This window comes from Ipomoea triloba, chromosome 14 (assembly GCF_003576645.1).
Source record: "Ipomoea triloba cultivar NCNSP0323 chromosome 14, ASM357664v1".
Taxonomy (NCBI): domain Eukaryota; kingdom Viridiplantae; phylum Streptophyta; class Magnoliopsida; order Solanales; family Convolvulaceae; genus Ipomoea; species Ipomoea triloba.
Genome location: NC_044929.1, coordinates 18,362,360 through 18,386,854, shown reverse-complemented (window position 1 = coordinate 18,386,854; position 24,495 = coordinate 18,362,360). Strand labels below are relative to the sequence as shown.

Genomic DNA, 24,495 nt, shown 5'->3' with positions numbered 1-24,495 from the left:
GTGTACTTTTTCAATTAACAAATTATGTATATCAAGTTATAACTAGACGTACATAATCTGTGAACCAAATGTAGGGATTATTACATTTTTCGTCTCTAAGTTATAGGGTAATTGTATGATTTGTTCTTACTTTTTGATCGTGTTCACTTCTTATTAAGTTATAATTGACGTTGCAATTGCAAACTTCGTCTTTTTTTCTAAAAAACATTAGAGACAAAATTTGCTATGTTAGTTATAGCTTATGGACGAGAAGCGAGCACGACCAACAAGTAGGGATGAATCCTACAATTACCCTATAACTTAAAAACGGAAAGTGTAGATTAATTTTTGTCTAATTGTAAGTGTAGATAATTTGTTAACTGAAAGTATATACTTTACGTACATAATCTAGACTAGACGTAGCAAACTCCGCAACAACACTAGTAAGTTTTACCTTTTTTTTTTAAAAAAAAAAAATTGATTTGTTCTACAAGTTAGCTGAAGTGGTAGATCACTTGATCTAAAGTCATGTTATCACTCTAGTGGCGCCAAATAATGATTTAAAAAAATGATTTTTAAAGAGTTAAGACATAATACTAATAATTATCATGCACAATTAAGCAATATCAGTATGAGCTGGCATTTAAATGGGAGTTTGCCAGCTGAAAAACAATAAAAAGAAAAAAAGGACTAATTGTATAATTTTTATATAAGTTTTAGTATGTAACTAGTATTTACACCTATATATATATATAGAGAGAGAATTTAGTTTTCGTGCGGTGGGTTGTTTCCAGTGCAGTTGTGCGGTGGCTTTAAGTGCGTAATTTTCTTCTAAAGGTGCGTGATTTTCTTCCTAAGATGCGTAATTTGTATGCTTAAGGTGCGTGAGTGTTAAAGCTAGTGCATGAACCTAAAGCTTAAAGTGTGTGATTTTCTTTCTTAGCTTAAGCCTTAAGGTGCGTGAGTTGTTGAAACTTAAGGTGCACCATTTTAAAACCTTAGGTGCGTAGTTTGTGCTCTTAAGGTGCGTGGCTTGTGTACTTAAGGTGCGTCGTTTTAATGCTTAAGGTGAGTATCGCACAACCGCACGGGAAGATATACCCGCACCTGAACCCTTCCCTATATATATATTTGAGTTCTCGTGTGGTTGACTTTCTCAGGTGTGGTTGTGCAGTTTCTTTAGGTGTGTAATTTTTCTTATTAAGGTGCGTGATTTTCCTTCTTAAGGTGCGTGGTTTGTATGCTTAACGTGCGTTAGTATTGAAACTTAAGGTGAATGAGCCTAAAATTTAAGGTGCGTGATTTTCTTTCTTATTTGTGTGATTTGTATGTTTAAGGTGTGTGAGTTGTTGAAACTTAAGTGTGCCATTTTAAAACCTTTAAATTTAATGGATTGGATTAGTCTTTAGGTTCCTACCTAAGGAAGAAGCCCACCCATATATATATTTAGAGAGAGCGGGGTCATTTTCATAAATATTACAAAATTTTGTTTATTTCAACCGTTAGATCTACTAGATCAATGGTTTGGATTTATCCTTACGTTCTCACCTGGGACATGGTTCTCACCTGATTAAAGACCTATATATATGGTTTTCTCCCTATCATTTGTTGTCTCTATTCTGTTGTTTTAGCTTATTATTTTAATACTATCTCAAATTCACCGATTAGGAACTAACGGGCCAACGAGCGCAATAAGGAACTTTACAACTGATGTCGTACCATTATTATTATTGAACCTAAGGAGGAAGCCAACCCATATATATATATATATATATATATATATAGAGAGAGAGAGAGAGAGAGAGAGAGCGCGGGGTCATTTTCATAAATATTACAAAATTTTGTTTATTTCAACCGTTAGATCTACGAGATCAATGGTTTGGATTTATCCTTACGTTCTCACCTGGGACATGGTTGTCACCTGATTAAGGACCTATATGTATGGTTTTCTCCCTATCATTTGTTGTCTCTATTATGTTGTTTTAGCTTATTATTTTAATAATATCTCAAATTCACCGATTAGGAGCTAACGGGCCAACGGGCGCAATAAGCAACTTTACAACTGATGTCGTACCATTATTATTATTGAACCTAAGGAGGAAGCCAACCCATATATATATATATATATATATATATATAGAGAGAGAGAGAGAGAGAGAGAGAGCGCGGGGTCATTTTCATAAATATTACAAAATTTTGTTTATTTCAACCGTTAGATCTACGAGATCAATGGTTTGGATTTATCCTTACGTTCTCACCTGGGACATGGTTGTCACCTGATTAAGGACCTATATGTATGGTTTTCTCCCTATCATTTGTTGTCTCTATTATGTTGTTTTAGCTTATTATTTTAATAATATCTCAAATTCACCGATTAGGAGCTAACGGGCCAACGGGCGCAATAAGCAACTTTACAACTGATGTCGTACCATTATTATTATTGAACCTAAGGAGGAAGCCAACCCATATATATATATATATATATATATATATATATATATATATATATATATATATATATATATATATATATATAGAGCGGGGTCATTTTCATAAATATTACAAAATTTTGTTTATTTCAACCATTAGATCTACGAGATCAATGGTTTGGATTTATCCTTACGTTCTCACCTAGGACATGGTTGTCACCTGATTAAAGACCTATATATATGGTTTTCTCCCTATCATTTGTTGTCTCTATTCTGTTGTTTTAGCTTATTTTAATACTATCTCAAATTCACCGATTAGGAGCTAACGGGCCAACGGGCGCAATAAGCAACTTTATAACCGATGTCGTACCATTATTATTATTTTTTTAAGGTAATGCCAACTAGTTTACTTATAGAATCGACATCGTTTGATAATTTTTTAATAAAGAAACATGACTCTAATTTTTCCTAAAGAGCGGCGCTGTATATAATTTCTAAAAAATTAAAAATAATAAGATAAAAATCGAGATCGTATCTATTTTATAAATTTTAAACTTCCTTCTTCGTGCAAAGCTCCACCTCACAACACACCCGCTGACCACAGGCATGCTACTACACATCATTTTTTTTGTTCTTCTAAAAAAGAATCATATTGTTGGGAGAAAAACATTGCAAAAAAGTTCTGCCACCAATTAATTTTATGTTTTAAAAGACATTTTTAATTAAAAGTGCTATATTTGATATGATTTGTAATTATGCAAAAATGGGAAAAATAAAATAGTTAATACAAAAGATTGAATTATACAGAGTAAATAGTTTTGAAATAAATAAATGTATAGACATTGCTTAAGGTGTGTGGTATGTGTACTTAAGGTGCCAATTTTAAAACTTGAGGTGCGTGGCTTGTGCTGTTAAAGTTTTTTGTTTGTGTGGTTTATGTACTTAACGTGCGCCATTTTAATACTTAATATGCTCACTTTTTAAAAAGTGTGTCCTAAAGAGTGGCATCGTATATAATTTCAAAAAAATTAAAAACAATAAGATATAAATTGACATCGCATCTATTTTATAAATTTATTTAAAATTTTATAAATTTTAAACTTCCTTCTTCATGCAAGGATCTGCCTTACAAGACACCCGCTAAGCACAGCCATGTTACTACACATCTTTTTTTTTTTTTTTTTTATTCTTCAGAAAAAAAAAAAAACCATTTGTTATGGAGAAAAACATTGCAAAATATTCCGCCTCCAATTAATTTTATGTTTCAAAAGTCATTTTTAATTATAAATGCTATATTTGATATGATTTCTATATATGCAACAATGGAAAAGATTAAATTATACGGAATAAATAGTTTTGAAATAAATAAATATATAGACATTGCTTAAGGAGTTTGGTTTGTGTACTTAAGGTGTGCCATTTTAAAACTTGAGGTGTGTGGCTTGTGTTCTTAAGGTTCTTTGTTTGGGTGCTTAAGGTGCGTGGTTTGTGTACTTAAGGTGCGTCATTTTAATGCTTAAGGTGCTCACTTTTTAAAAATTATGTCTTAAAAGAGCGGCGTCGTGTATAATTTTCAAGAAATTAAAAACATAAGATAAAATCTACATCGTATCTCCTATATTAATTTATTTAATATTTTATACATTTTAAACTTCCTTCTTCGTGCAAGGCTCTGCCTTACAACACATTCGCTGAGCACATACATATTACTACACATCATTTTTTTGTTCTTCCCAAAAAAAAAATCATCTTGTAGGGAGAAATACATTGCAAAAAGTTCTGCCTTCAATTAATTTTATATTTTAAAAGACACTTTTAATTGTTAGACATGTATGTCCTAGGAGCCAACATTTATTATTTTGAGCATTAATTTATTATTAAATAAACTAGTTTCTTCCTTTCTACCAACCCGAGATGCGCTGCTCACGAAACATATTCCTTGTTCTCAGGTTTGCCATATGTGTAGTGCTTCGGACGAGACTGCATATCACTTGTTTGTGGAGTGTCCAGAGATTAATTTGTTATGGTCTAGATTGGGGTTGCCTGTACTGCAGCATGAGCAAGGTAACATCCTTGATTGGTTCTTTGGTTTACTTAAAAATATTGATGTGGATTTACGTTGCAAATTTGTGATGCTATGTTGGGGTGCTTGGGGCAGCAGAAACCAAAATGTGTGGAATGTCCAGCAATATGTTCATAGCATGGTTTTTAATTCAAATCTCATGTCATTGGCGAATTGGCAGGCAATGCAAATTGGGCGGCCACATCCAAGTACTCATAGCATTCTGGTTGATGATGTTTGGAAGAAGCCAAATGGAGGTAGATTAAAACTAAACACCAATGAATCACTGGACGAAGTAAATAATGTAACAGGCTTGGGTTGGGTACTACGAGACGATGAAGGGCGTTTCCTTGCATGTAAAGGAATGTGTGTTACGGGCTGTTATGGAGTTAAAGAGGTCGAGGCAGTGTGCATTCGAGAAGCCCTTAGCTGGTTAAAGGGTACAGGCATGGGAGATGTTGATGTGGAGACCGACTCTCAATTAGTTTATTTTGCTTTATGTCAGAACTTTTTTAATTCTGCTTTTGGTTTTATTATTTATGATGTTAAGGAAGTTGCATCCATGATAAATGATGTACACTTCTATTTTGCTAAGCAATCTGCGAATCGCGCCGCCATACTGTTGTTAGGGAGGCCGTTTCTGTGTCAGGTTGCGGGGAGTGGGTTGATGCCCCTCCTCCTTTCCTTGTTGATTGTCTTTCTGATGATTTAATGCATTAAGTCTTTCTCTTCAAAAAAAAAAAAAGAATTAAGAATTACTCCGTAATAATTTCCAATTTGCCTTTTATTAATAATAATCAATCATGTTATTATTTTAAATCAATTTACCGTAATAATAATAATAATTACTCCGGTTATTATCCGATTATATTATTATTATTTTATTATTATTATTATTAAGAATTAATAATTTGCAATTTTTCTTTATTAATAATAATCAATCCTGTTATTATTTTAAATCAATTTACCCGTTTTTCACCGATTAAGAATTATTGCCTTTTTTTATAATGTAATAATAATCAATCTTGTTATTATTTTAAATCAATTTACCGTAATAATAATAATAATTACTCCTATTATTATCCGATTATATTATTATTATTATTATTATTATTAAGAATTAATAATTTGCAATTGCCTTTATTAATAATAATCAATCCTGTTATTATTTTAAATCAATTTACCGTTTTTCACCGATTAAGAATTATTGCCTTTTTTATAATGTACGTTAGCATGAAATTTCTATTTTATTGTATGCAATTTGCGTTTATTAAATCATTACAATTTGTCTTTATTAATAATAATCACTCATGTTATTATCCGATTAAGAATTAAAGAATTTGCAATTTGCCTTTATTAATAATTATCACTCCTGTTATTATTTTAAATCAATTTACCATTTTTCAACGATTAAGAATTATTGCCTAATCAATCCTGTTATTATTTTAAATCAATTTACAATTTTTCACCGATTAAGAATTATGGTCTTTTTTATAATGTACGTTAGCATGCAATTTCTATTTTATTGTATGTAATTTGCCTTTATTAAATCATTACAATTTGCCTTTATTAATAATAATCACTCCTGTTATTATCCGATTAAGAATTAAGAATTTACAATTTCCCTTTATTAATAATAACCACTCCTGTTATTATTTTAAATCAATTTACGGTTTTTCAACGATTAAAAATGATTGCCTAATCACTCATCCTATTATTTTAGATCAATTTACCTTTTTCAAAGATTAAGAATTATTGCCTTTTTTATAATGTGTGTTAGTATGCAATTTCTCTTTTATTGTATGCAATTTGCCTTTATTAAATCATTGCAATTTACCTTTATTAATAATAATCACTCCTTATTAAATCATTGCAAACACCAGTTAATATTAACAACACGATATTTATATTAGATATATCACAAATTATATATCACCAATCACCAATCAATATTAACAACACAATATTACCATATTACCTTATGACATTACATTATTAATAAATATGGATAATTAATAAACTAAATAAAATAATAAATAAATAAATATTAACAATATTACCATATTAGATATATCACAAATTATATATCACCAATCACCAATTAATATTATTAATAAATATGGATAATGGCATTACATTATTAATAAATATGGATAATTAATAAAATAATAAATAAATAAATAATATCCATTATGTTGTTACTAAAATGCTCTCTAGTTTTGGGGGGAAAACTTTTGCTAGGCACTTCTATTATTATTATATATATATATATATATATATATATATATATATATAGATACAATAAATAATTGTTTTATTAATTTATTTTGGCTTATTTATATTTGATATTATTCCATACAATCTTCTTAATTCTTCATTCTTAAAAGTTAAGAATATGAGTGACGAATAATTAATAAATGAAGTATTGTAAAAATGTCCATAGTCATTGGAATTCTAATTGGGCATTAGAATTATGATAAAACAAGCACATTGTTATTCTTATGGTGAGTCTCATGCCATTCTATATGAGATACAGAGAGTGGACATGTGGATGATTGTTAGAGAACAAGTCATTGAACAATTACTGACTACAACGTACCGCATGGTATTTACCTACGTGTCATCGCTATGTTGTATGTTACAAGTATGCAATAATTCTTTGACTTGAGACGACATGGTTGTTTTGTACATATGGTGGACTAGTTTTTGCCAGTATACGCCTTTTGTTCCTTATGAGACTATTAGTGTACTTGGTGGCCTAGTTTAGTATTGTACAGAGACATGTGTGCGTTCAATAGAGGATCCACCACCTTGAGGTAACAAGGATGCTCCAGTCTATTCAATAATCATACAATGAGAATCTCTGGCTAGAGTGTAATGAAGTTGGACTTCAGGTTAAGAAAATTGAATAGACATATTGACAAGGGTTATGGATTTGACCATGACCTTTACCTAGTTCGGAACAAGTGTTGTGTGGAAGGAATGTTGCATGATATTTGTAACAAAAGGTTCATTATAATATATTAAAATATATTCATTGTCAGCTAGGTAGTCATGACATACTGCTAGGTGTCACTCATGACTTACGAGTTATTTAATAATGAGTTATTAAATATTACTCGTTGCTAGTTTGACTATAAACCTAGAAAGTCACACCTTAATAGTTCGTGGTAATGCTGAGAAATTTAAAAGAAATTAATAAAGAGTTATCGATATTGAACTACTACATTAATAATTGTGTAATGAATTAATTCAATATTGGGTAGTTTTTGGATTTAAAAGGCTAGCACCTTTGGGCCCAAACCAGGCTATATATATAAGTCTTTCCCTATTTCTTAAGTAATAGAAGTGATACAGAGATTAGTCAGGAAAAGAGTTTTCAGGTAAAAATCTCTGGGAGTTCTCACGTGCCCGGTCGGTGAACGGACTAGAGGCCGGACAATTGGACGGTTCAGGTTGTTGATTATGTCAAACCACGCTTCAAGGGTAAAATATTTTAACTCCTTATTTTACATAGAATCTTAGAAAAAGCGATATGATGCTTCCGCTGTGCATGTATAAATTTTTCTAACAGTGGTATCAGAGCCAGGCTTTTTCTTCTGATTTTATGTGTAGATTAATTTGTGGCTTTTGATTTTTGATCTAAAAATCTTGGATTAATTTAATAATTGAAATTGACGTCTAAGTCACTTAGCGTTTTTAGATGTGATATTGACTTTTGAACATAATTGCTAGGTTCGACAGAATCACTCTAATAGTTTATGAACTCTCAGTTAGCAGTTCAAATACCTAATTGCTAGAAATTAAACATGCATAAGAAACAATAAAACACAGGCAATTTGGTAACCTAGTTCGGAAACACCGTTCCTACATCTGGGGGGTTTCACTCTGGTTGCTCAACTCTTCATTGAATCAATATTAAAAGTGTACCAACAATACAATTGAGTCCACGCGGCAAACTCTTGGATTTTCATCAAATCTTCATCCTTGGAGTTTTGCCTTGAAGAGTTGTCAAATTAATGATCTCCCGATCTTCTTCTGTTGAGGCTCCCCCTCAACAGTAGCATGCCATGCTTGACCAGAGTGAATTCTTGCCCATCTTCTCGTAATGAGAGTGTTGATTTTGAATCAAAGGTAGGCTTTGTCAAGATATCGTTTTAGCTTAATTAGAGTATACTCTATGGATGAATTTCTGTAATCTCAACAACCCCATTGGTATGAATGACCTTGTATTTAAAACTGCTGGAATCTTGATGCAGTTATAACTGAAAAACCGTTTCTGAACTATTCGGATGTACCAGTGTAATTCCTAGTTCAGAGTAAGATCTTCATTGTCTTTAAGTCTTCGAGTCGTCTGAACCATCTGCTGTACTAGTACAAATTCTATCTATGTGATAGCACTTGCGTGCATAGGGGTGAGGTGTCATGTACTGTGGAATGTAAATGTAATGATAAAGCGAAGAGTCTGAACTCCCCGAGTGCTGGTCTCGAAGGAGGGACGTGGAGGTGTGTCAAATGCAAATACTTCCAATCAATTGAATCATGTGATGCAAAGTGACGATTTGAGTTTTAGCGGGAGGTGGAAAGAATGTAGGTGGATAAAACGGGAAGAAGTTACCGAGTGTCGGTCTCAAGGAACGGCAAGGAGGGGGTCGGTAAGCAAGGGACTAGTCATAAGGGTGCCTAATTTTCGAAAGCTAATCCTAAAAAGGTAGGTGTGTATGGCATGCTATGGTAAACAAGCTAAGGTAAATGATTACGAAACAATCTATTTGGAGGGAGGATTCGAATCAATCTCACAAGTACGTAAGCTCTTAATTTCCTAGAGGTTAAGGTGAGGTAACACTTAAGGGACATACTTGAGGCAAAACCACAAACACCTAAGCCATTCTCATGGACAAAGGACTCTCTTCTACACAATAGGGTTACTCTCATAACTCCTAAGTTCAAAAGGCATTTTAGCAAACACCTTATGTGCTTCATTTGCCTTCCAATCCCCCTTCTCTCAAAGGTGGGAAGGAAAAGTGGTTGGAGAGGTCTAAATCACTCCCTACTCTCATAGGTGAGTGATTCTACCCTAATTCCCTAAAACAACCGGCCAAATTGTCCTAGAGTCCCAACAACACTCCACAACACTATCAAGCATCCATTAAACATCATTCAAACCTTAATTCAAGACATTTAGCATTCAAGAGATACATACAAGCTCAATTGATCCAAATCACAAGAGTTTTAGCCAAGCATACTTAAAATCAAAATCATCATTGCAATTGATCACAAGGAAGAAAACTAGAATCAAAATCAAAGTGCAATACAATATCAAAAACAAAACTCAAGATCAAATCAACAAAACAAATCAAAAGCTAGAAATGGAATTAAAAAGCTAGAAATTGGAAATGTTACTTGAATGTAGTAGGAATCTTGACATAAGCTTGATCAATCCAAAGTTGAAGTGAAGATCTCTCTAATTCTAGCTAGTTGAAATGAAAATTAATTGGAATTTGAGTGTGGAATGGGAGAGAATTTTAACCTAATTCTAGAGAGAGAATTTTCCTAAGGTGAGCTAAGATGAAAAATGAAGGATTTTTCTGGAAAAATGCTCCCTTCTCTATTTAAACTTCGCCAAAATATCCGCGATGGACGCCCGACTGGACGCGCGTCCGAGGCGCGTCCAGCGGGATGTCTGTTGCGCTGTTTCAAAACTTCAGAGGGGTCGAAATCGGACGCGGACGTCCGCCCCGCGTCCTCCGTGCGTCCCCAGCAGAGCTTTCGAACTTCAAAGGGGTCGAAATCGGACGTGGGCGTCCGTCCTTCGTCCTCAGCAGACTGATCCCAACTTCAGAGAGCCAGAATTCGGACGCGGCGTCCACCCCGCGTCCGCCTCGCGTCCACAGCAGACTTCGGTTCTGCTGTGCGAACTTCTGCGACCTAAATTCCGGACGCATGGGCGGACGCGCGTCCGATGCGCGTCCGTGCCCTGTGTCCTGTTTCCCAGCTTTGGCCCGTAAATCTATCTTCGAAATCGATGCTTTCCCAGCTTTGGCCCGTAAATCTATCTTCGAAATCGATGCTTTTTCCACCTTGGCCCGTAAATCTATCTTCGAAATCGATGCTTTTTCCACCTTTGCCCGTAAATCTATCTTCGAAATCGATGCTTTTTCCACCTTTTTGCACGATGTTTTACCTACAAAATGATTAACCAAGTTTGGACTAAGGTCAAATGTCGATATCAAGCATTTTAATGCAATTCGAGCTCAAATCAAGCATAAAAACTATCAATTACGTGTAAAGTGACCCTAGAACGACCTTACAAACGTAGCATCTTTTGCACTTATCAAAATTTCCACACTTTAGAACTTGCTTGTCCTCAAGCAAGCTATCCTTGAACAAGTAATATATAAGTGCGAAGGATGCTACAACTTTGATATGCAAGCAAGCTAAGACACAAGAATGATGCATACATTTGAAATAAATACAATTCTCAAGCTATCATGAAAATGTACTTTCAAACAAACCTTTGATTCTTAATAACGAATATCCCAAGAACAAAAATCCTTCGGCTACAGCAAAACAATTTGATTAGCTTTTATTTTCATACGATTTCAAGCATGCAATCCAATAATGGTTTCACCAAACATTTAAAGCGGGCCACTAGCCGAGCCAACTAGTGGGACCGATGTGCACAAGCCAACCCTATTCGACCACCCTTATAACCTCAAGCCCCCTAGATTCTAGCGTGATAAACAAAAAGGCTTTAAGGTTATCTACTACCCCTCACGACCAACCATCGGGCTACCCGATCTCACATGGAGCTCCATGCTTTTTCGAGAACTGTGCAATGGGTGCCCGGTCTAACGGGATAGATCTCTCCTTTTCTCATTCCCCAAGATAACCTCATCGGGCTACCCAACTTCACATGGATCTCCATGCTTTTTCGAAGACGGTGCAATGGGTGCCCGAATCTCAGCGAAATGGCTCTCTTCAATTTTCTCATCTCCCAAGACCTCGTATCGGGGCAACCGACTTCACGTGGATCTCCACGCTTTTTCGAAGACAGTGCGATGGTTACCCCCCAACTTGCCCCAGCGAGACGGTTCATCCTTTCATATCCTAAGGTGGCCACATTGGGCTCTTTTGGGGTTTTGGCCTCATTGGGCTCTTTTAAACAACTTAAAGCAAAGCAACACCTTCACAACCCCACACTACACCTTCGGGAGAGCAAAAACAAAGAAAATTAAGTTCATTTCCGGGCTTAGTAAGCGTTATATTACTAGGGTTGATAGGTGCACACTCCCACTTCGTTACCTCCTTGACTATGGTCCGGTTTAAATGAGGGGTGAACATCACACAAGCATGCAACAAATAACCATTTAACAAAGTATAAGAATTTTTCTTCCAAGGGATATTCCTAATTGAGAATCAAATGTTCCTTCAAAACATGCATTTTCCAAGATAGATTAAACAAAGTATTCATTTCAAACATATCCAACATTCTACGCTAAGCATCACTTTCGTAAATCAAAGTTTTCAAGCACAAAGGTGATTCCCTTTCCACACTTTAAAACGAACATCGTCCTCGATGTTCACACTAAGCACAAGGTGGGAAAGTCAAAGGTCAAAACATAACTATGCCCCCTTTCCACACTTTAAAAGTGTGCTATGAGCTATAGGATCACACAAAGAAGCTTTTAAGAAGGATTTAAAACAAGTAACGCACTGTCACCATCTCCCAGTTTCCGCACTTAAAAAGGAAAGCATGTAGGTAAAAGAAAGGGTAAGGGAGATAAAGAGACTCCCCTACGGCATTAAAGATCCACATTATTGTGCCCATATCATCTTTCTCTTTCGTTGAGAATTCCTGCATAACACAAACTTCCAAACACATAGATTCTCATTTGATTAGCTAAAGTTGAAAGATCCTCAAGCAAGAACTATCATTAAAAGTAAAATCAAAACGATAGTGCAAACAAAATATGAAATCAATAAACAAAGTGTGTATAAAAAGAAGTAAGTGCTAAAAAAAAAAAAAACTAAAACCACTACAACTAAACAAACACGATCATCGGGGTGCACTTGACCACTCTCTCAACTCGAAAGGTTCCTCTCCATGTCTATCGAGTATGAGCCTTCTCACTTCAAGTTCAAGCACGTCTACTCAGTTCTCGAGTCGTCGAATAGTGTCCCATAACTCTCTTTCCCTGTTCTCGAGTCGTCGAATAGTGTCCCATAACTCTCTTTCCCTTTCTCTAGTCTCCCCCATGGTATCATTAAACCTCAATCCAAGGTGCACACACTCCTCCATATCATCATTAAACCTCAATCCAAGGTGCACACACTCCTCCATATCAATAGGCCTCATAGTGGTTGTTGCCACCTCTTGGGAGAGAGCCTCTCCAAATCCTACGGCTTCGGCCAATCTACTCACAAATGGGCCAATGAATATATTTTCACTATCCTCGTAACTTTGCCTCTTTAGGATTCTTTTGCATAGCTCTCCCATGTGAACCGGAGTTTCGGTGTACATGCTCCATAATATAAAGAGTTCACTCCTAGTAATGTTATCATTGCGTGTTCTTCTCCCCAACCAAGATCTAACCACAATGTGCCACAAGATAAGCAACTCCGGGACCTTAATGTATCTAGAACTAGTATATGAAGCTTGCCAAGTAACTCCCGGCCTAGCTATAGACCACCAAAAGAGATCCTCTTGGAGCTCACTCTCGAAATCCTCAACTAGGTTGGCATACCATGCTTGGTCTTGGTCCGCTAGTGTATAGAACCCAAGTAGATTCCCAAGTGCATCGGAAGAAATATCGTATTCCTTGTTGAACAACTTGAATTTGATGCTTGGGAATCGGCGGTCTCGGATTTCTTCCTTTACCTCCAAAGTGGCTACAAACTCCCTAACTATAGGAGTGTAGGTTGCATCCCGCCAACTACATAATGCTCTCCAAAATGGTTGTGTGGCAATCCTCTCGTATTCCCTTCGGATCCCTAAGGCTTCTAGGGTGGGGGGTATCTACAAAACACCATTCTATTATCTCTTTTGCACGGAAGTGTCGAAACCTAAAGAGATCTTCGACTTAAAGCATCAATCCCCTATTTGCATATTCCATGTTATACCCTTCCCCTTCATCACTTGACGAGTCATCATGGTTCCCTCTACTTGCTTCACCCCTTTGAAGGGTGTGTCTAGGCACCATCATTTCCGGTCTTGGGATCCCCTAAAGATCAATTTCAAGTGTTAGATTACCAACAATCAAAGTGTGACCAAATTCAAGCAAAATTTGCACTATTCAAGCTTGGTGACATATTATCAAACACTTGATGAGCAACGTTAGCAAAATGCAAACATGCATGAGATTTGTATGATCTAACTATTACCAAGCATAATAACACCAATACAACATCAATTCAAGATAGAAAAGTACACGATCAAGCAATATCTTTGGTAGCAAAGAACATCAAAATGATTACCCATCATCATGCCCAAGAAGAAGAAAAAGAACTTTCTAGAAAATTACCTTTGGACTTGGAGGGGGTGATCCAAAGACACTTGAGAGAGGAGAGGTGGAGATATTACCTACATTCATCATGTTTTGAGAGTTTGGAGTTCTAGGGAAGAAAACTTGGAGTGGAAGAAGAGAAATAGAGCTGAAAANATGGTATCATTAAACCTCAATCCAAGGTGCACACACTCCTCCATATCAATAGGCCTCATAGTGGTTGTTGCCACCTCTTGGGAGAGAGCCTCTCCAAATCCTACGGCTTCGGCCAATCTACTCACAAATGGGCCAATGAATATATTTTCACTATCCTCGTAACTTTGCCTCTTTAGGATTCTTTTGCATAGCTCTCCCATGTGAACCGGAGTTTCGGTGTACATGCTCCATAATATAAAGAGTTCACTCCTAGTAATGTTATCATTGCGTGTTCTTCTCCCCAACCAAGATCTAACCACAATGTGCCACAAGATAAGCAACTCCGGGACCTTAATGTATCTAGAACTAGTATATGAAGCTTGCCAAGTAACTCCCGGCCTAGCTATAGACCACCAAAAGAGATCCTCTTGGAGCTCACTCTCGAAATCCTCAACTAGGTTGGCATACCATGCTTGGTCTTGGTCCGCTAGTGTATAGAACCCAAGTAGATTCCCAAGTGCATCGGAAGAAATATCGTATTCCTTGTTGAACAACTTGAATTTGATGCTTGGGAATCGGCGGTCTCGGATTTCTTCCTTTACCTCCAAAGTGGCTACAAACTCCCTAACTATAGGAGTGTAGGTTGCATCCCGCCAACTACATAATGCTCTCCAAAATGGTTGTGTGGCAATCCTCTCGTATTCCCTTCGGATCCCTAAGGCTTCTAGGGTGGGGGGTATCTACAAAACACCATTCTATTATCTCTTTTGCACGGAAGTGTCGAAACCTAAAGAGATCTTCGACTTAAAGCATCAATCCCCTATTTGCATATTCCATGTTATACCCTTCCCCTTCATCACTTGACGAGTCATCATGGTTCCCTCTACTTGCTTCACCCCTTTGAAGGGTGTGTCTAGGCACCATCATTTCCGGTCTTGGGATCCCCTAAAGATCAATTTCAAGTGTTAGATTACCAACAATCAAAGTGTGACCAAATTCAAGCAAAATTTGCACTATTCAAGCTTGGTGACATATTATCAAACACTTGATGAGCAACGTTAGCAAAATGCAAACATGCATGAGATTTGTATGATCTAACTATTACCAAGCATAATAACACCAATACAACATCAATTCAAGATAGAAAAGTACACGATCAAGCAATATCTTTGGTAGCAAAGAACATCAAAATGATTACCCATCATCATGCCCAAGAAGAAGAAAAAGAACTTTCTAGAAAATTACCTTTGGACTTGGAGGGGGTGATCCAAAGACACTTGAGAGAGGAGAGGTGGAGATATTACCTACATTCATCATGTTTTGAGAGTTTGGAGTTCTAGGGAAGAAAACTTGGAGTGGAAGAAGAGAAATAGAGCTGAAAANACGCCATGCTGGACGCGCGTCCAGAGGCGCGTCCAGCAAAAGGCTCTCAGGTTCTGCCCAGTTCTGTTTCGGGGGGGCTGCTGGACGCCTGGCGGACGCGCGCGTCCGCCGCGCGTCCAGCCCTGTGTTTGCAACTCCCAGCTTGGTTCTTCTTTGTTCTGTGTGTTTCTTCCCGAATCCTTGTCTATTCGTGTGTTCTTCGTGCCTCCCTTGTCGATTTAAGCTCAAGACAAAACAAAAAAAAAATTGTTTTTGTGACTTTTTGATATTAGTAGAAGTAAAAACATATGCTTAAAATGTAAAAGCAATTAGAAACAACCAACATAATCCAAAATGCATTAAGTAAAAACATACGTAAAGATAGAAGTTATAAATCTCAAATTTGAACAACCCAAACACCAAAAGAAATGCAACAAAATAAAGTCGGCACCCCACGCCCGGGGTACCTAGTGTCTTTAGTTGGACCACATCATATCATAAGCTTTTCCACCAAGCAATCGTCCCTAAGGCCCGTCCCCACCCTGTGAAGGGGGTGGGAATCGATGCTCCATCCACAAGCGTAGTTGCTCAATCGCCTGGAACTGTTGAAGCTGCCTTTCCTCCTGTCTCGCATACGCCTCATGTTGCCTCTCAATGGCCTCGTTTTGCCTCATAATGGCCTCATTATGCCTCATCATCTCCTCCTGCTGCAGATCCATCCTCCTGTTGAAGGTGTCCATGGAATGAGTGTGCAACTGAATCTGAAGGGCCCTCATGGACGCCCAATCGTGCACTGGCGGATAGTCTGCATACTCTGGGGGCACATCCTGTCCTTCCTCGATCACTTGTTCCTGCTGTTGATGAGGCTCCCCTCGTGGAGGTCTAGGTGCATCTCCAATCCGTCGGGCATAGCTCCTACTGAGATGAGCATCACTAAATGGTTGCATAGTGGCTATCCTTTTCTCTCGTGCTAACTCTCCCTGTAGACCCAGCCCATGGCACAATCTTGTGACCACTGGCCCTATCCTCACGTACGGGCACTTTGGGTTTTTCTGAGAGTGGAACATTTGTTGCACCATGCAAGCCATTTGTATTGGTTCATTCATTTCTAGGCTCCAAAGGTGGAAGAGGTCGAATCTGTACACCTTATGGAGGTTTTTGTTCCTACCTCCAAATGTAAGATTGAGTAAGAGCTTCATCATTTTGAGCGCCGGGCTGACAATCTTTGAAGTACTTTGTTTAATGCCGGTGAACCTTCCACCCTGACCATTAGTGATCCGGTCCCAGTAGGCTTCTGCTGCAGCATCGGAGTCAAAATCTGTTGGGAGGTTGCCCCACTCTTCTGACATAGTCTCTTCGTGGGTGTAAAGCCCGAGGCGCTCCCCCAATTGAATTATCGACAACTGATATCCTTTCCCGAATAGATTGAACTTCATGGACGGGGTGCAGTAGTGGTTTGAGGGTAAGGGCTCAAAGGTCGCAATAAACTCGTGCACTACGGGCTCATAGGTGTCATGCCTCCAGCTGAAGAGACGCTCCCAATATGGCCTTCCCATCATCATCTCCACCTCTGCCCGCTCCCAATATGGCCTTCCCATCATCATCTCCACCTCTGCCCGACACCCGTATGCGTCGAGCAAAGCGTAGTCGAAGTATGCCCGACACCCGTATGCGTCGAGCAAAGCGTAGTCGAAGTAAAACCGACACCCGTATGCGTCGAGCAAAGCGTAGTCGAAGTAAAACCCCCCTGAGACACCTTTCTGCAAAGCGTAGTCGAAGTAAAACCCCCCTGAGACACCTTTCTCTTGAAGCTCCTCTACTCTTTCCCGTTGTTTAGCATTTAGGTGTGGTAAACCACGACCTCCGGGAGCTATTAGGTCGCTTACGCCTTGCCTAGCTCCACTGCTCGATGCCTCTCGATCATGTTTGCTTTTCTTAGCCCTTTCCTTACCTCTTGTCTTTGGAGGCATCTATTAAAATAAGAAAGTATGTGAGCCATAGCATAGTCAATTCTTAGCACTCAGTCAAACAAACAAGCATCTTTTGTCCTTTAAAACATTGTTGGCTCCAAAGAATTCAGTCAAAGAATTTCCAAGAAAGTAAAACCATGTATCATGCTTGGTTGATTCTCCATACAAAGGCAAAACTTAGAGCAACAACATCATTTAAGCATTTTATTTCACAACTAAGACTTGCTAGACAAAAGAAAAGCGTTGTCATTTAAGCATAGCAACATTACATGTTTTATTCACTTTGGGAATTTTAAAAGTGGTAGCATGTATCCATATATAGCATCTTAATCATTCATGCATGTATCATTCATGTACAACTCCAAAATTTCCCAACTTTCCAAACTTTAAGCCGCTTTCAACCTCAAGTATACACAATATAGTCAATTCTTTCATCATGCATCAACAAAATAATTCCATATCCGTCATACATCAAAATACAATGCTAGTTCCATCATGTCTCAACAATTTATTGTCAAAATTCAAAAATCCCCAATTTCATGTATTAGTGAACCAAAATTTTCAATGGAGCAAATTGCATTGACAATTTTCACAATGTAGTTCCATACATACTCCTAACTAGCATCCAATTTCATGTATTATTCACCAATTCCAACAATAAAGCACAATTTATCAAACCCAAAATTTTCCACCATTAAAGTAGGGTTTCAAGCTTTTTCAAGAGACACATTCATGTTCTAACCATGTAATATGCAATTAAAACTCATAAGAATGTTCTTTGCAACATATAGAATCAACTTCAAGTAATAAACTAGCAATGCAATGGTAAAAGCACGAAATCCCAATTTGAGTTCTATAACAATGGTGGAACTTGAAAAATAAAGTTGAAGGAGATGAAGATTACCTTGACTTTGCTTGTTAAATGAGTTTTGGTGGATGAAAGCTTTGAATTTTGGCCTAAAACTTGAATAAAACTTGAAGAACTTACGTTGGGGTGCTTGGAGTGTGTTTTCGTCCGCAACAATGAGGAAGAAGAAGAGAAATTTGGCTTTAAACCTTACTTGCGTCTGCAGATTCTGCCCAGCCTTACCCGTCGGACGCGTTACGGACGCGCGTCCGCATTTTATTTATTTCGCTCTGGATTGCCGTAGCATCGGACGCGGGTCGGACGTGTGCGTCCGACCGGCGTCCGATCTCGCCTTTTCTGCTTCTCGGTTCTGTTTCGGATGGACGCTCCTTGGACGCCTGCGTCCAAAATTTCGGTCTCTGAACCTGCTTCGGCTTCTGATGGACGCGGGTAGGACGCGTGCGTCCGCCCGTGCGTCCATCGGACGCCTTTCTGATCTTTTGACCTGGGAGCTCTGGACGCGGACAGAACGCGCGTCCGGTCTGGCGTCCAGGCTCGGATTTTTCGCCAAAATTGAATTTTTCTCGTTCTTCTTCTGTCTTTTTGACTTCACCTGTTGTGGTCTTGCAAAAACATACTAAAACTAAAGGTAAGATATGAAAAATGAAGTATGTGAAAGTAAAAATATCATCGGGTTGCCTCCCGATAAGCGCCACTTTTAACGTCTTTAGCCCGACGCCCATGTAAGCACTAATCTTTGATTTGAATCAAACGCAAGATGTTCACTTCGCGTGTTTCCATTCCTCCAAAGTACTTTTTGACTTGGTGACCATTGACCTTAAATTCACCCTTTTCCGGATGTGTGATTTGAATGGTTCCATACGGAAAAACCTTGGTAACGGTAAATGGACCGGACCATCTTGACTTTAGTTTTCCCGGAAAAAGCTTAAGCCTTGAATTGAAAAAGAGGACTTGGTCTCCTTCTTTGAATTCTTTGCACTTTTTGATATGCTTATCATGATATAGCTTAGTTTGCTCTTTATAAGCCCTTGAATTCTCATATGACATCAACCTCCATTCTTCCAATTCATCTAGTTGCCACAACCTTTCTCGACCGGCTAGGTCCATATCACTATTTAATTTCTTTATTGCCCAATACGCCTTATGCTCTATCTCCACCGGTAGGTGGCATGCTTTCCCGTAGACTAATCTAAAAGGGGTGGTTCCGATAGGGGTTTTATAGGCCGTTCTAAACGCCCATAGCGCATCATCCAACCGATCGGGCCAATCTTTATGGTGAATCCCAACCGTCTTTTCTAAGATTGCCTTAATATCCCGGTTGGCATTTTCTACTTGACCACTCGTTTGGGGGTGGTATGGTACTCCCCCCCGATGTTGGACTCCGTACTTGGCCAAAATCTTCTCCATGGGTGAATTCCTAAAATGCTTTCCACGATCACTAATTAAAACCCTTGGTACTCCAAATCTAGTGAACAACTTCTTAAGAAACCCGATAACACTCCTAGCGTCGTTGTTCCTCAAGGCTTGCGCCTCCACCCATTTTGACAAATAATCTATTGCAACTAAGATATACTTGAATCCTTTTGCACTCGGGAATGGTCCCACGAAATCGATGCCCCAAATGTCGAAAACCTCACATGCCAAGATGTATGTTTGAGGCATCTCATTTCTTGCGGTAATGTTTCCAACTCTTTGACACCTATCGCAATTTGAAACACAAATTTGAGCATCTCTAAACAACGTGGGCCAATAGAAACCCGCTTCAAGAACTTTCCTAGCGGTTCTATTGCTCGAGTAGTGACCTCCGGTCGGTCCAGCATGACAATGACCCATAATTTCTAATCCCTCTTGCCCCGCTACACATCTCCTAATAACTTGGTCTACGCATACTTGGAACAAATAGGGATCATCCCAAAAATAGTGTCTACCTTCCGGGAACAAATAGGGATCATCCCAAAAATAGTGTCTACCTTCCGCTATAAATTTTCTCCTTTGGTGCACATCAAAGTAATCTTCCGCTATAAATTTTCTCCTTTGGTGCACATCAAAGTAATTCGGAATGACTCCTCCTACGATATAGTTGGCAATGTCCGCATACCACGGCACCTCCTCCACTTTAAACAACCTTTCTTCTGGAAAAAGTTCCGCTATTGTAGCACTCTTCTCTCTTAAGTTAGGATTCTCAATTCGGGAGAGATGATCCGCCGCCTCTAAGTTAGGATTCTCAATTCGGGAGAGATGATCCGCCGCCTCATTTTCCTTTCCTCTTTTATCTTTGATCTCAATATCGAACTCTTGAAGTATTCCTCTTTTATCTTTGATCTCAATATCGAACTCTTGAAGTAAAAGGCTTTTATCTTTGATCTCAATATCGAACTCTTGAAGTAAAAGGACCCATCTAATCAATCTCGGTTTAGCTTCGGCCTTAGACATCAAATACCTAAGAGTCGCATGATCCGTGTAAACTATTACTTTTGACAATAGAAGATAGGATCTAAACTTATCAAGCCCGAAGATCAACGCTAGCAACTCTTTTTCTGTGGTAGTGTAATTTTGTTGGGTTTTATCGAGGGTTTTGCTTGCAAAGGCTATAGGCTGAAAATGTTTCTCCTTTCTTTGCCCCAACACTACCCCTACCGAGTAACCGCTAGCATCACACATCATCTCAAAGGGCAATTCCCAATTTGGTCCAACTAGAATGGGAGCACTCACTAGCTTCTCTTTGAGGGTATTAAACGCTACTAAGCATTCATCTCCGAACTCAAACTCTATGTCTTTTTCCAAGAGTTTGGTTAGAGGTCTCGCTATTTTAGAAAAGTCCTTGATGAAACGTCGGTAGAAACCGACGTGACCTAGAAAGCTTCTCAAACTTGTGACGGAGTTAGGAGGTGGTAGGGTGTCAATAACGGATGTTTTAGCTTTGTCGACCTCTATTCCTTTGTTTGACACCTTATGGCCTAACACTATGCCCTCTTCTACCATATAATAGCACTTTTCCCAACTAAGTGCTAGATTCACTTCTAGACATCTCTTGAGGACTTTTTCTAGATTGTTTAGGCACTCATCGTAGGTCTCTCCCCATATGGTGAAATCGTCCATAAACACCTCCATGAACTCGCCTATATACTCCTCAAAAATTGCTAGCATGCATCTCATGAAAGTCGCCGGCGCATTGCACAAACCGAAAGGCATGCGACGGTAGGCAAAGGTACCCATAGGACAAGTGAATGTGGTTTTCTCTTGGTCCTCTAATGCTACGGGTATTTGGAAATAACCGCTCATACATCTAAAAAGCAATAATAAGCGTGCCCGCTCACCTTTTCAACCATTTGATCAATAAAGGGCAATGAGAAGTGATCTTTCCTAGTGGCATCGTTTAATCTTCTATAGTCTATGCAAACCCGCCACCCCGTTACGCTACGCGTAGGAATTAACTCTTCTTTATCATTCTTCACTACCGTTATTCCCCCTTATTTGGGCACTACATGAGTAGGACTCACCCAAGCACTATCCGATATTGGGTAGATCATTCTTACATCCATAAGCCTAATCACTTCATTCTTGACCACTTCTGTCATGTTGGGGTTTAACCTTCGTTGGGGTTGAGCTACGGGCTTAACATTTTCCTCTAGCAAGATTTTATGTGTACACATGCTAGGACTTATTCCCTTCAAGTCTTGTAATTTCCACCCTATTGCTCCTTTATATTTTCCTAACAAGTTCACAAGCTTGTCTTGTTGATTTTCATCTAGTTTTGATGAGATTACTACCGGTAAAGTCGAATCTTCTCCTAGAAAGACATATTGGAGACTATCCGGTAAAGCTTTGAGCTCACTTTTCATTTGTTTTTCTTCAATTATACTTTCTTTCTCTACTTCTTTCTCGAAACTTAACAAATCATCCCTTTCACATTCCTCCCTTTCCTCCTCAACTTCTCCAAGAGTCTCATGAACATAGATAGCATCATCAATACAATCATCAAAGAAATTTACAAACTCAATATCATTCAAATCACATAAGCCATCATTATCATTCTCATCATCAACATCAAGAATATCACGCAAGGCATTATGAAAACCATTATGATTCTCACTAGACAAGGCATTCTCATCAAAAACAAACGATTCAAGACCACTATCATCATCATCACACAACAACTTCAAGTAAGCATCATTTCTTGACTTTCCCATAAGATTGGGATAAACGGACTCAACATGCTTGTGGAAGATATCCACAAAATAGCACGCGTCATCCGTAGTCATAGGATATTTGGTCAACTTTGAAACATCAAAGGTGGCACATTCATCACCTACTCTAAGGACAAGCTTCCCGCTCCCCACATCGATGAGGGCCCGAGCGGTGGCCAAAAATGGCCTACCTAGAATTAGTGGCACCTCATGATCGGGGTCCATGTCAATAATGACAAAGTCCACGGGAAAGATGAACTTATCAACCCTCACTAGCACATCCTCAACAACCCCCTTGGGTTGTTTGATTGACCTATCGGCCAATTGAATGCAAATGCGAGTGGGCTTAAGAGTGCCCAAGTCTAACTTCTTAAAAAGACAAAAAGGCATTATATTGATACTTGCCCCGGAATCCGCTAGAGCTCGGCTAAACTCGGCTTCGCCTATTTGACATGGGATGGTGAAGTTTCCGGGGTCCGTGAGCTTTTGTGGTTGACGGCGCACGAACGCGGAGCATCCCTCTCCTAGCAAGACCGTAGTCGACTCCTCTAGCTTCTTCTTATTGGTGAGCAAATCCTTTAAGAACTTAGCATACCTCGGCATTTGACCTAGTGCATCAAGAAAAGGCAAGTTAATGTGGAATTGTTTCAAAAGTTCAAGAAACTTACTATATTGCGTCTTGTCAATGTTCTTCTTCACCCTCCCGGGAAATGGGAGCGGTGGTTGATACATCGGTAAGTCAACTTTCTCCTTCCCTTTATCTTGAGCTTGGGTGGTCTTAGAACTCAAAGGTAGCGATGATTCCTCCTTCTCTTGCTCCTTGTCATCTTCAAGAATTTCTTCAACTATTTCTTCTTCAATTGGACTTTTAGGATTTGTGCTTTTCTTTAAGATTGGCTCCGGGAGTTCTTTGCCACTCCTAAGGGTCACGGCTTGCGCTCTCTCTCTTGGGTTGTTCACCGTGGTACTTGGAAGTGAGCCTTGTGGTCTCTCGGTTAATGCTTTGGAATTTTGTGCCACTTGAGTCTCCAAATTTCTTAATGAAGTGTGATGCTCTTGTCTCAAGTTAGAGACATCTTGTCTTATGGTTGACATCTCTTGCCTCAAATCTTGCTTCCATTCTTGTCGGATTTCATTTTTCATATTCACCATATCGTGCTTGAGTTCTCCGAACATTCTAATCACCTTATCTTCAAAACTTTCTTTCGGAGCTTCTTCTCTCGGTTGATTGTTGCCTTGATACGTTGGTGGCCTATATGCTCCTTGATTAGGCCTTTGATTGTATTGATTGTATTGATTGTATTGATACCCCCGGTTCTCTTGAGAACCTCTATTGTAAGGTGCATTGTAACTCGGCCCACCTTGACTAGGCCTCGGATTGAATTGGCTTTGGGATGGTTGATTGTGCCATCCTTGACCGTGCCGCCAATTTTGATTGTTGTTATTTCCATAGGCATTGTAATCATTGGGTTTTTGATAACCCACGGCGTCGACTTGTTCATAACCACCATCCTCATAGTTAGATGTACACTCGTGAGCTACATGTGCACCCCCACACTTATTACAATAGAGTGCCAAGGTCATACAAGGATTGCCTCTTTGATTTATGTTCATCTTTTCCATTTGCGCTTGCAACCGTTTTACCTCAAGTCCCAAGGCTTCCATTTTGGCTTGGGAAGCGGTATCGGTGCTTACTTCGTACAATCCTCCCTTTGACTCTCTTTGGTTGTACCAATTCCCGGTATTTGATGAGATAGTTCTTATCAACTCTTCCGCTTCCTCGGGGCTTGTAGAAACGAATGATCCTCTTGGTGATGAGTCCAAAAGCAATTTACATTCATCGGTGAGGTCGGAGTAGAATGAACTAATGACGTCCCATGGATGCAGGACGTCCGGCGGGCATTGATGTTTAAGTGTCTTAAACCTTCTCCATGCATCCGCTAAAGTCTCCAATGACCCTTGTTTAAAGTCTTGAATTTGCTTTCTTATTTTCAATG

At 38.6% G+C, this 24,495-nt stretch overlaps 1 protein-coding gene across 1 annotated transcript; it reads left to right on the top strand.

Moving 5' to 3' along the window:
- Positions 1–771: 771 nt before the first annotated feature.
- Positions 772–5,186, top strand: LOC116003489. The gene is made up of 3 exons (XM_031243379.1): positions 772–816; positions 4,358–4,472; positions 4,652–5,186. Exons 2-3 carry the CDS (start codon positions 4,464–4,466, stop codon positions 5,180–5,182), a joined length of 540 nt encoding a protein of 179 aa, XP_031099239.1. The 5' UTR covers positions 772–816; positions 4,358–4,463; the 3' UTR covers positions 5,183–5,186.
- The last annotated feature ends 19,309 nt before the right edge of the window (positions 5,187–24,495 follow it).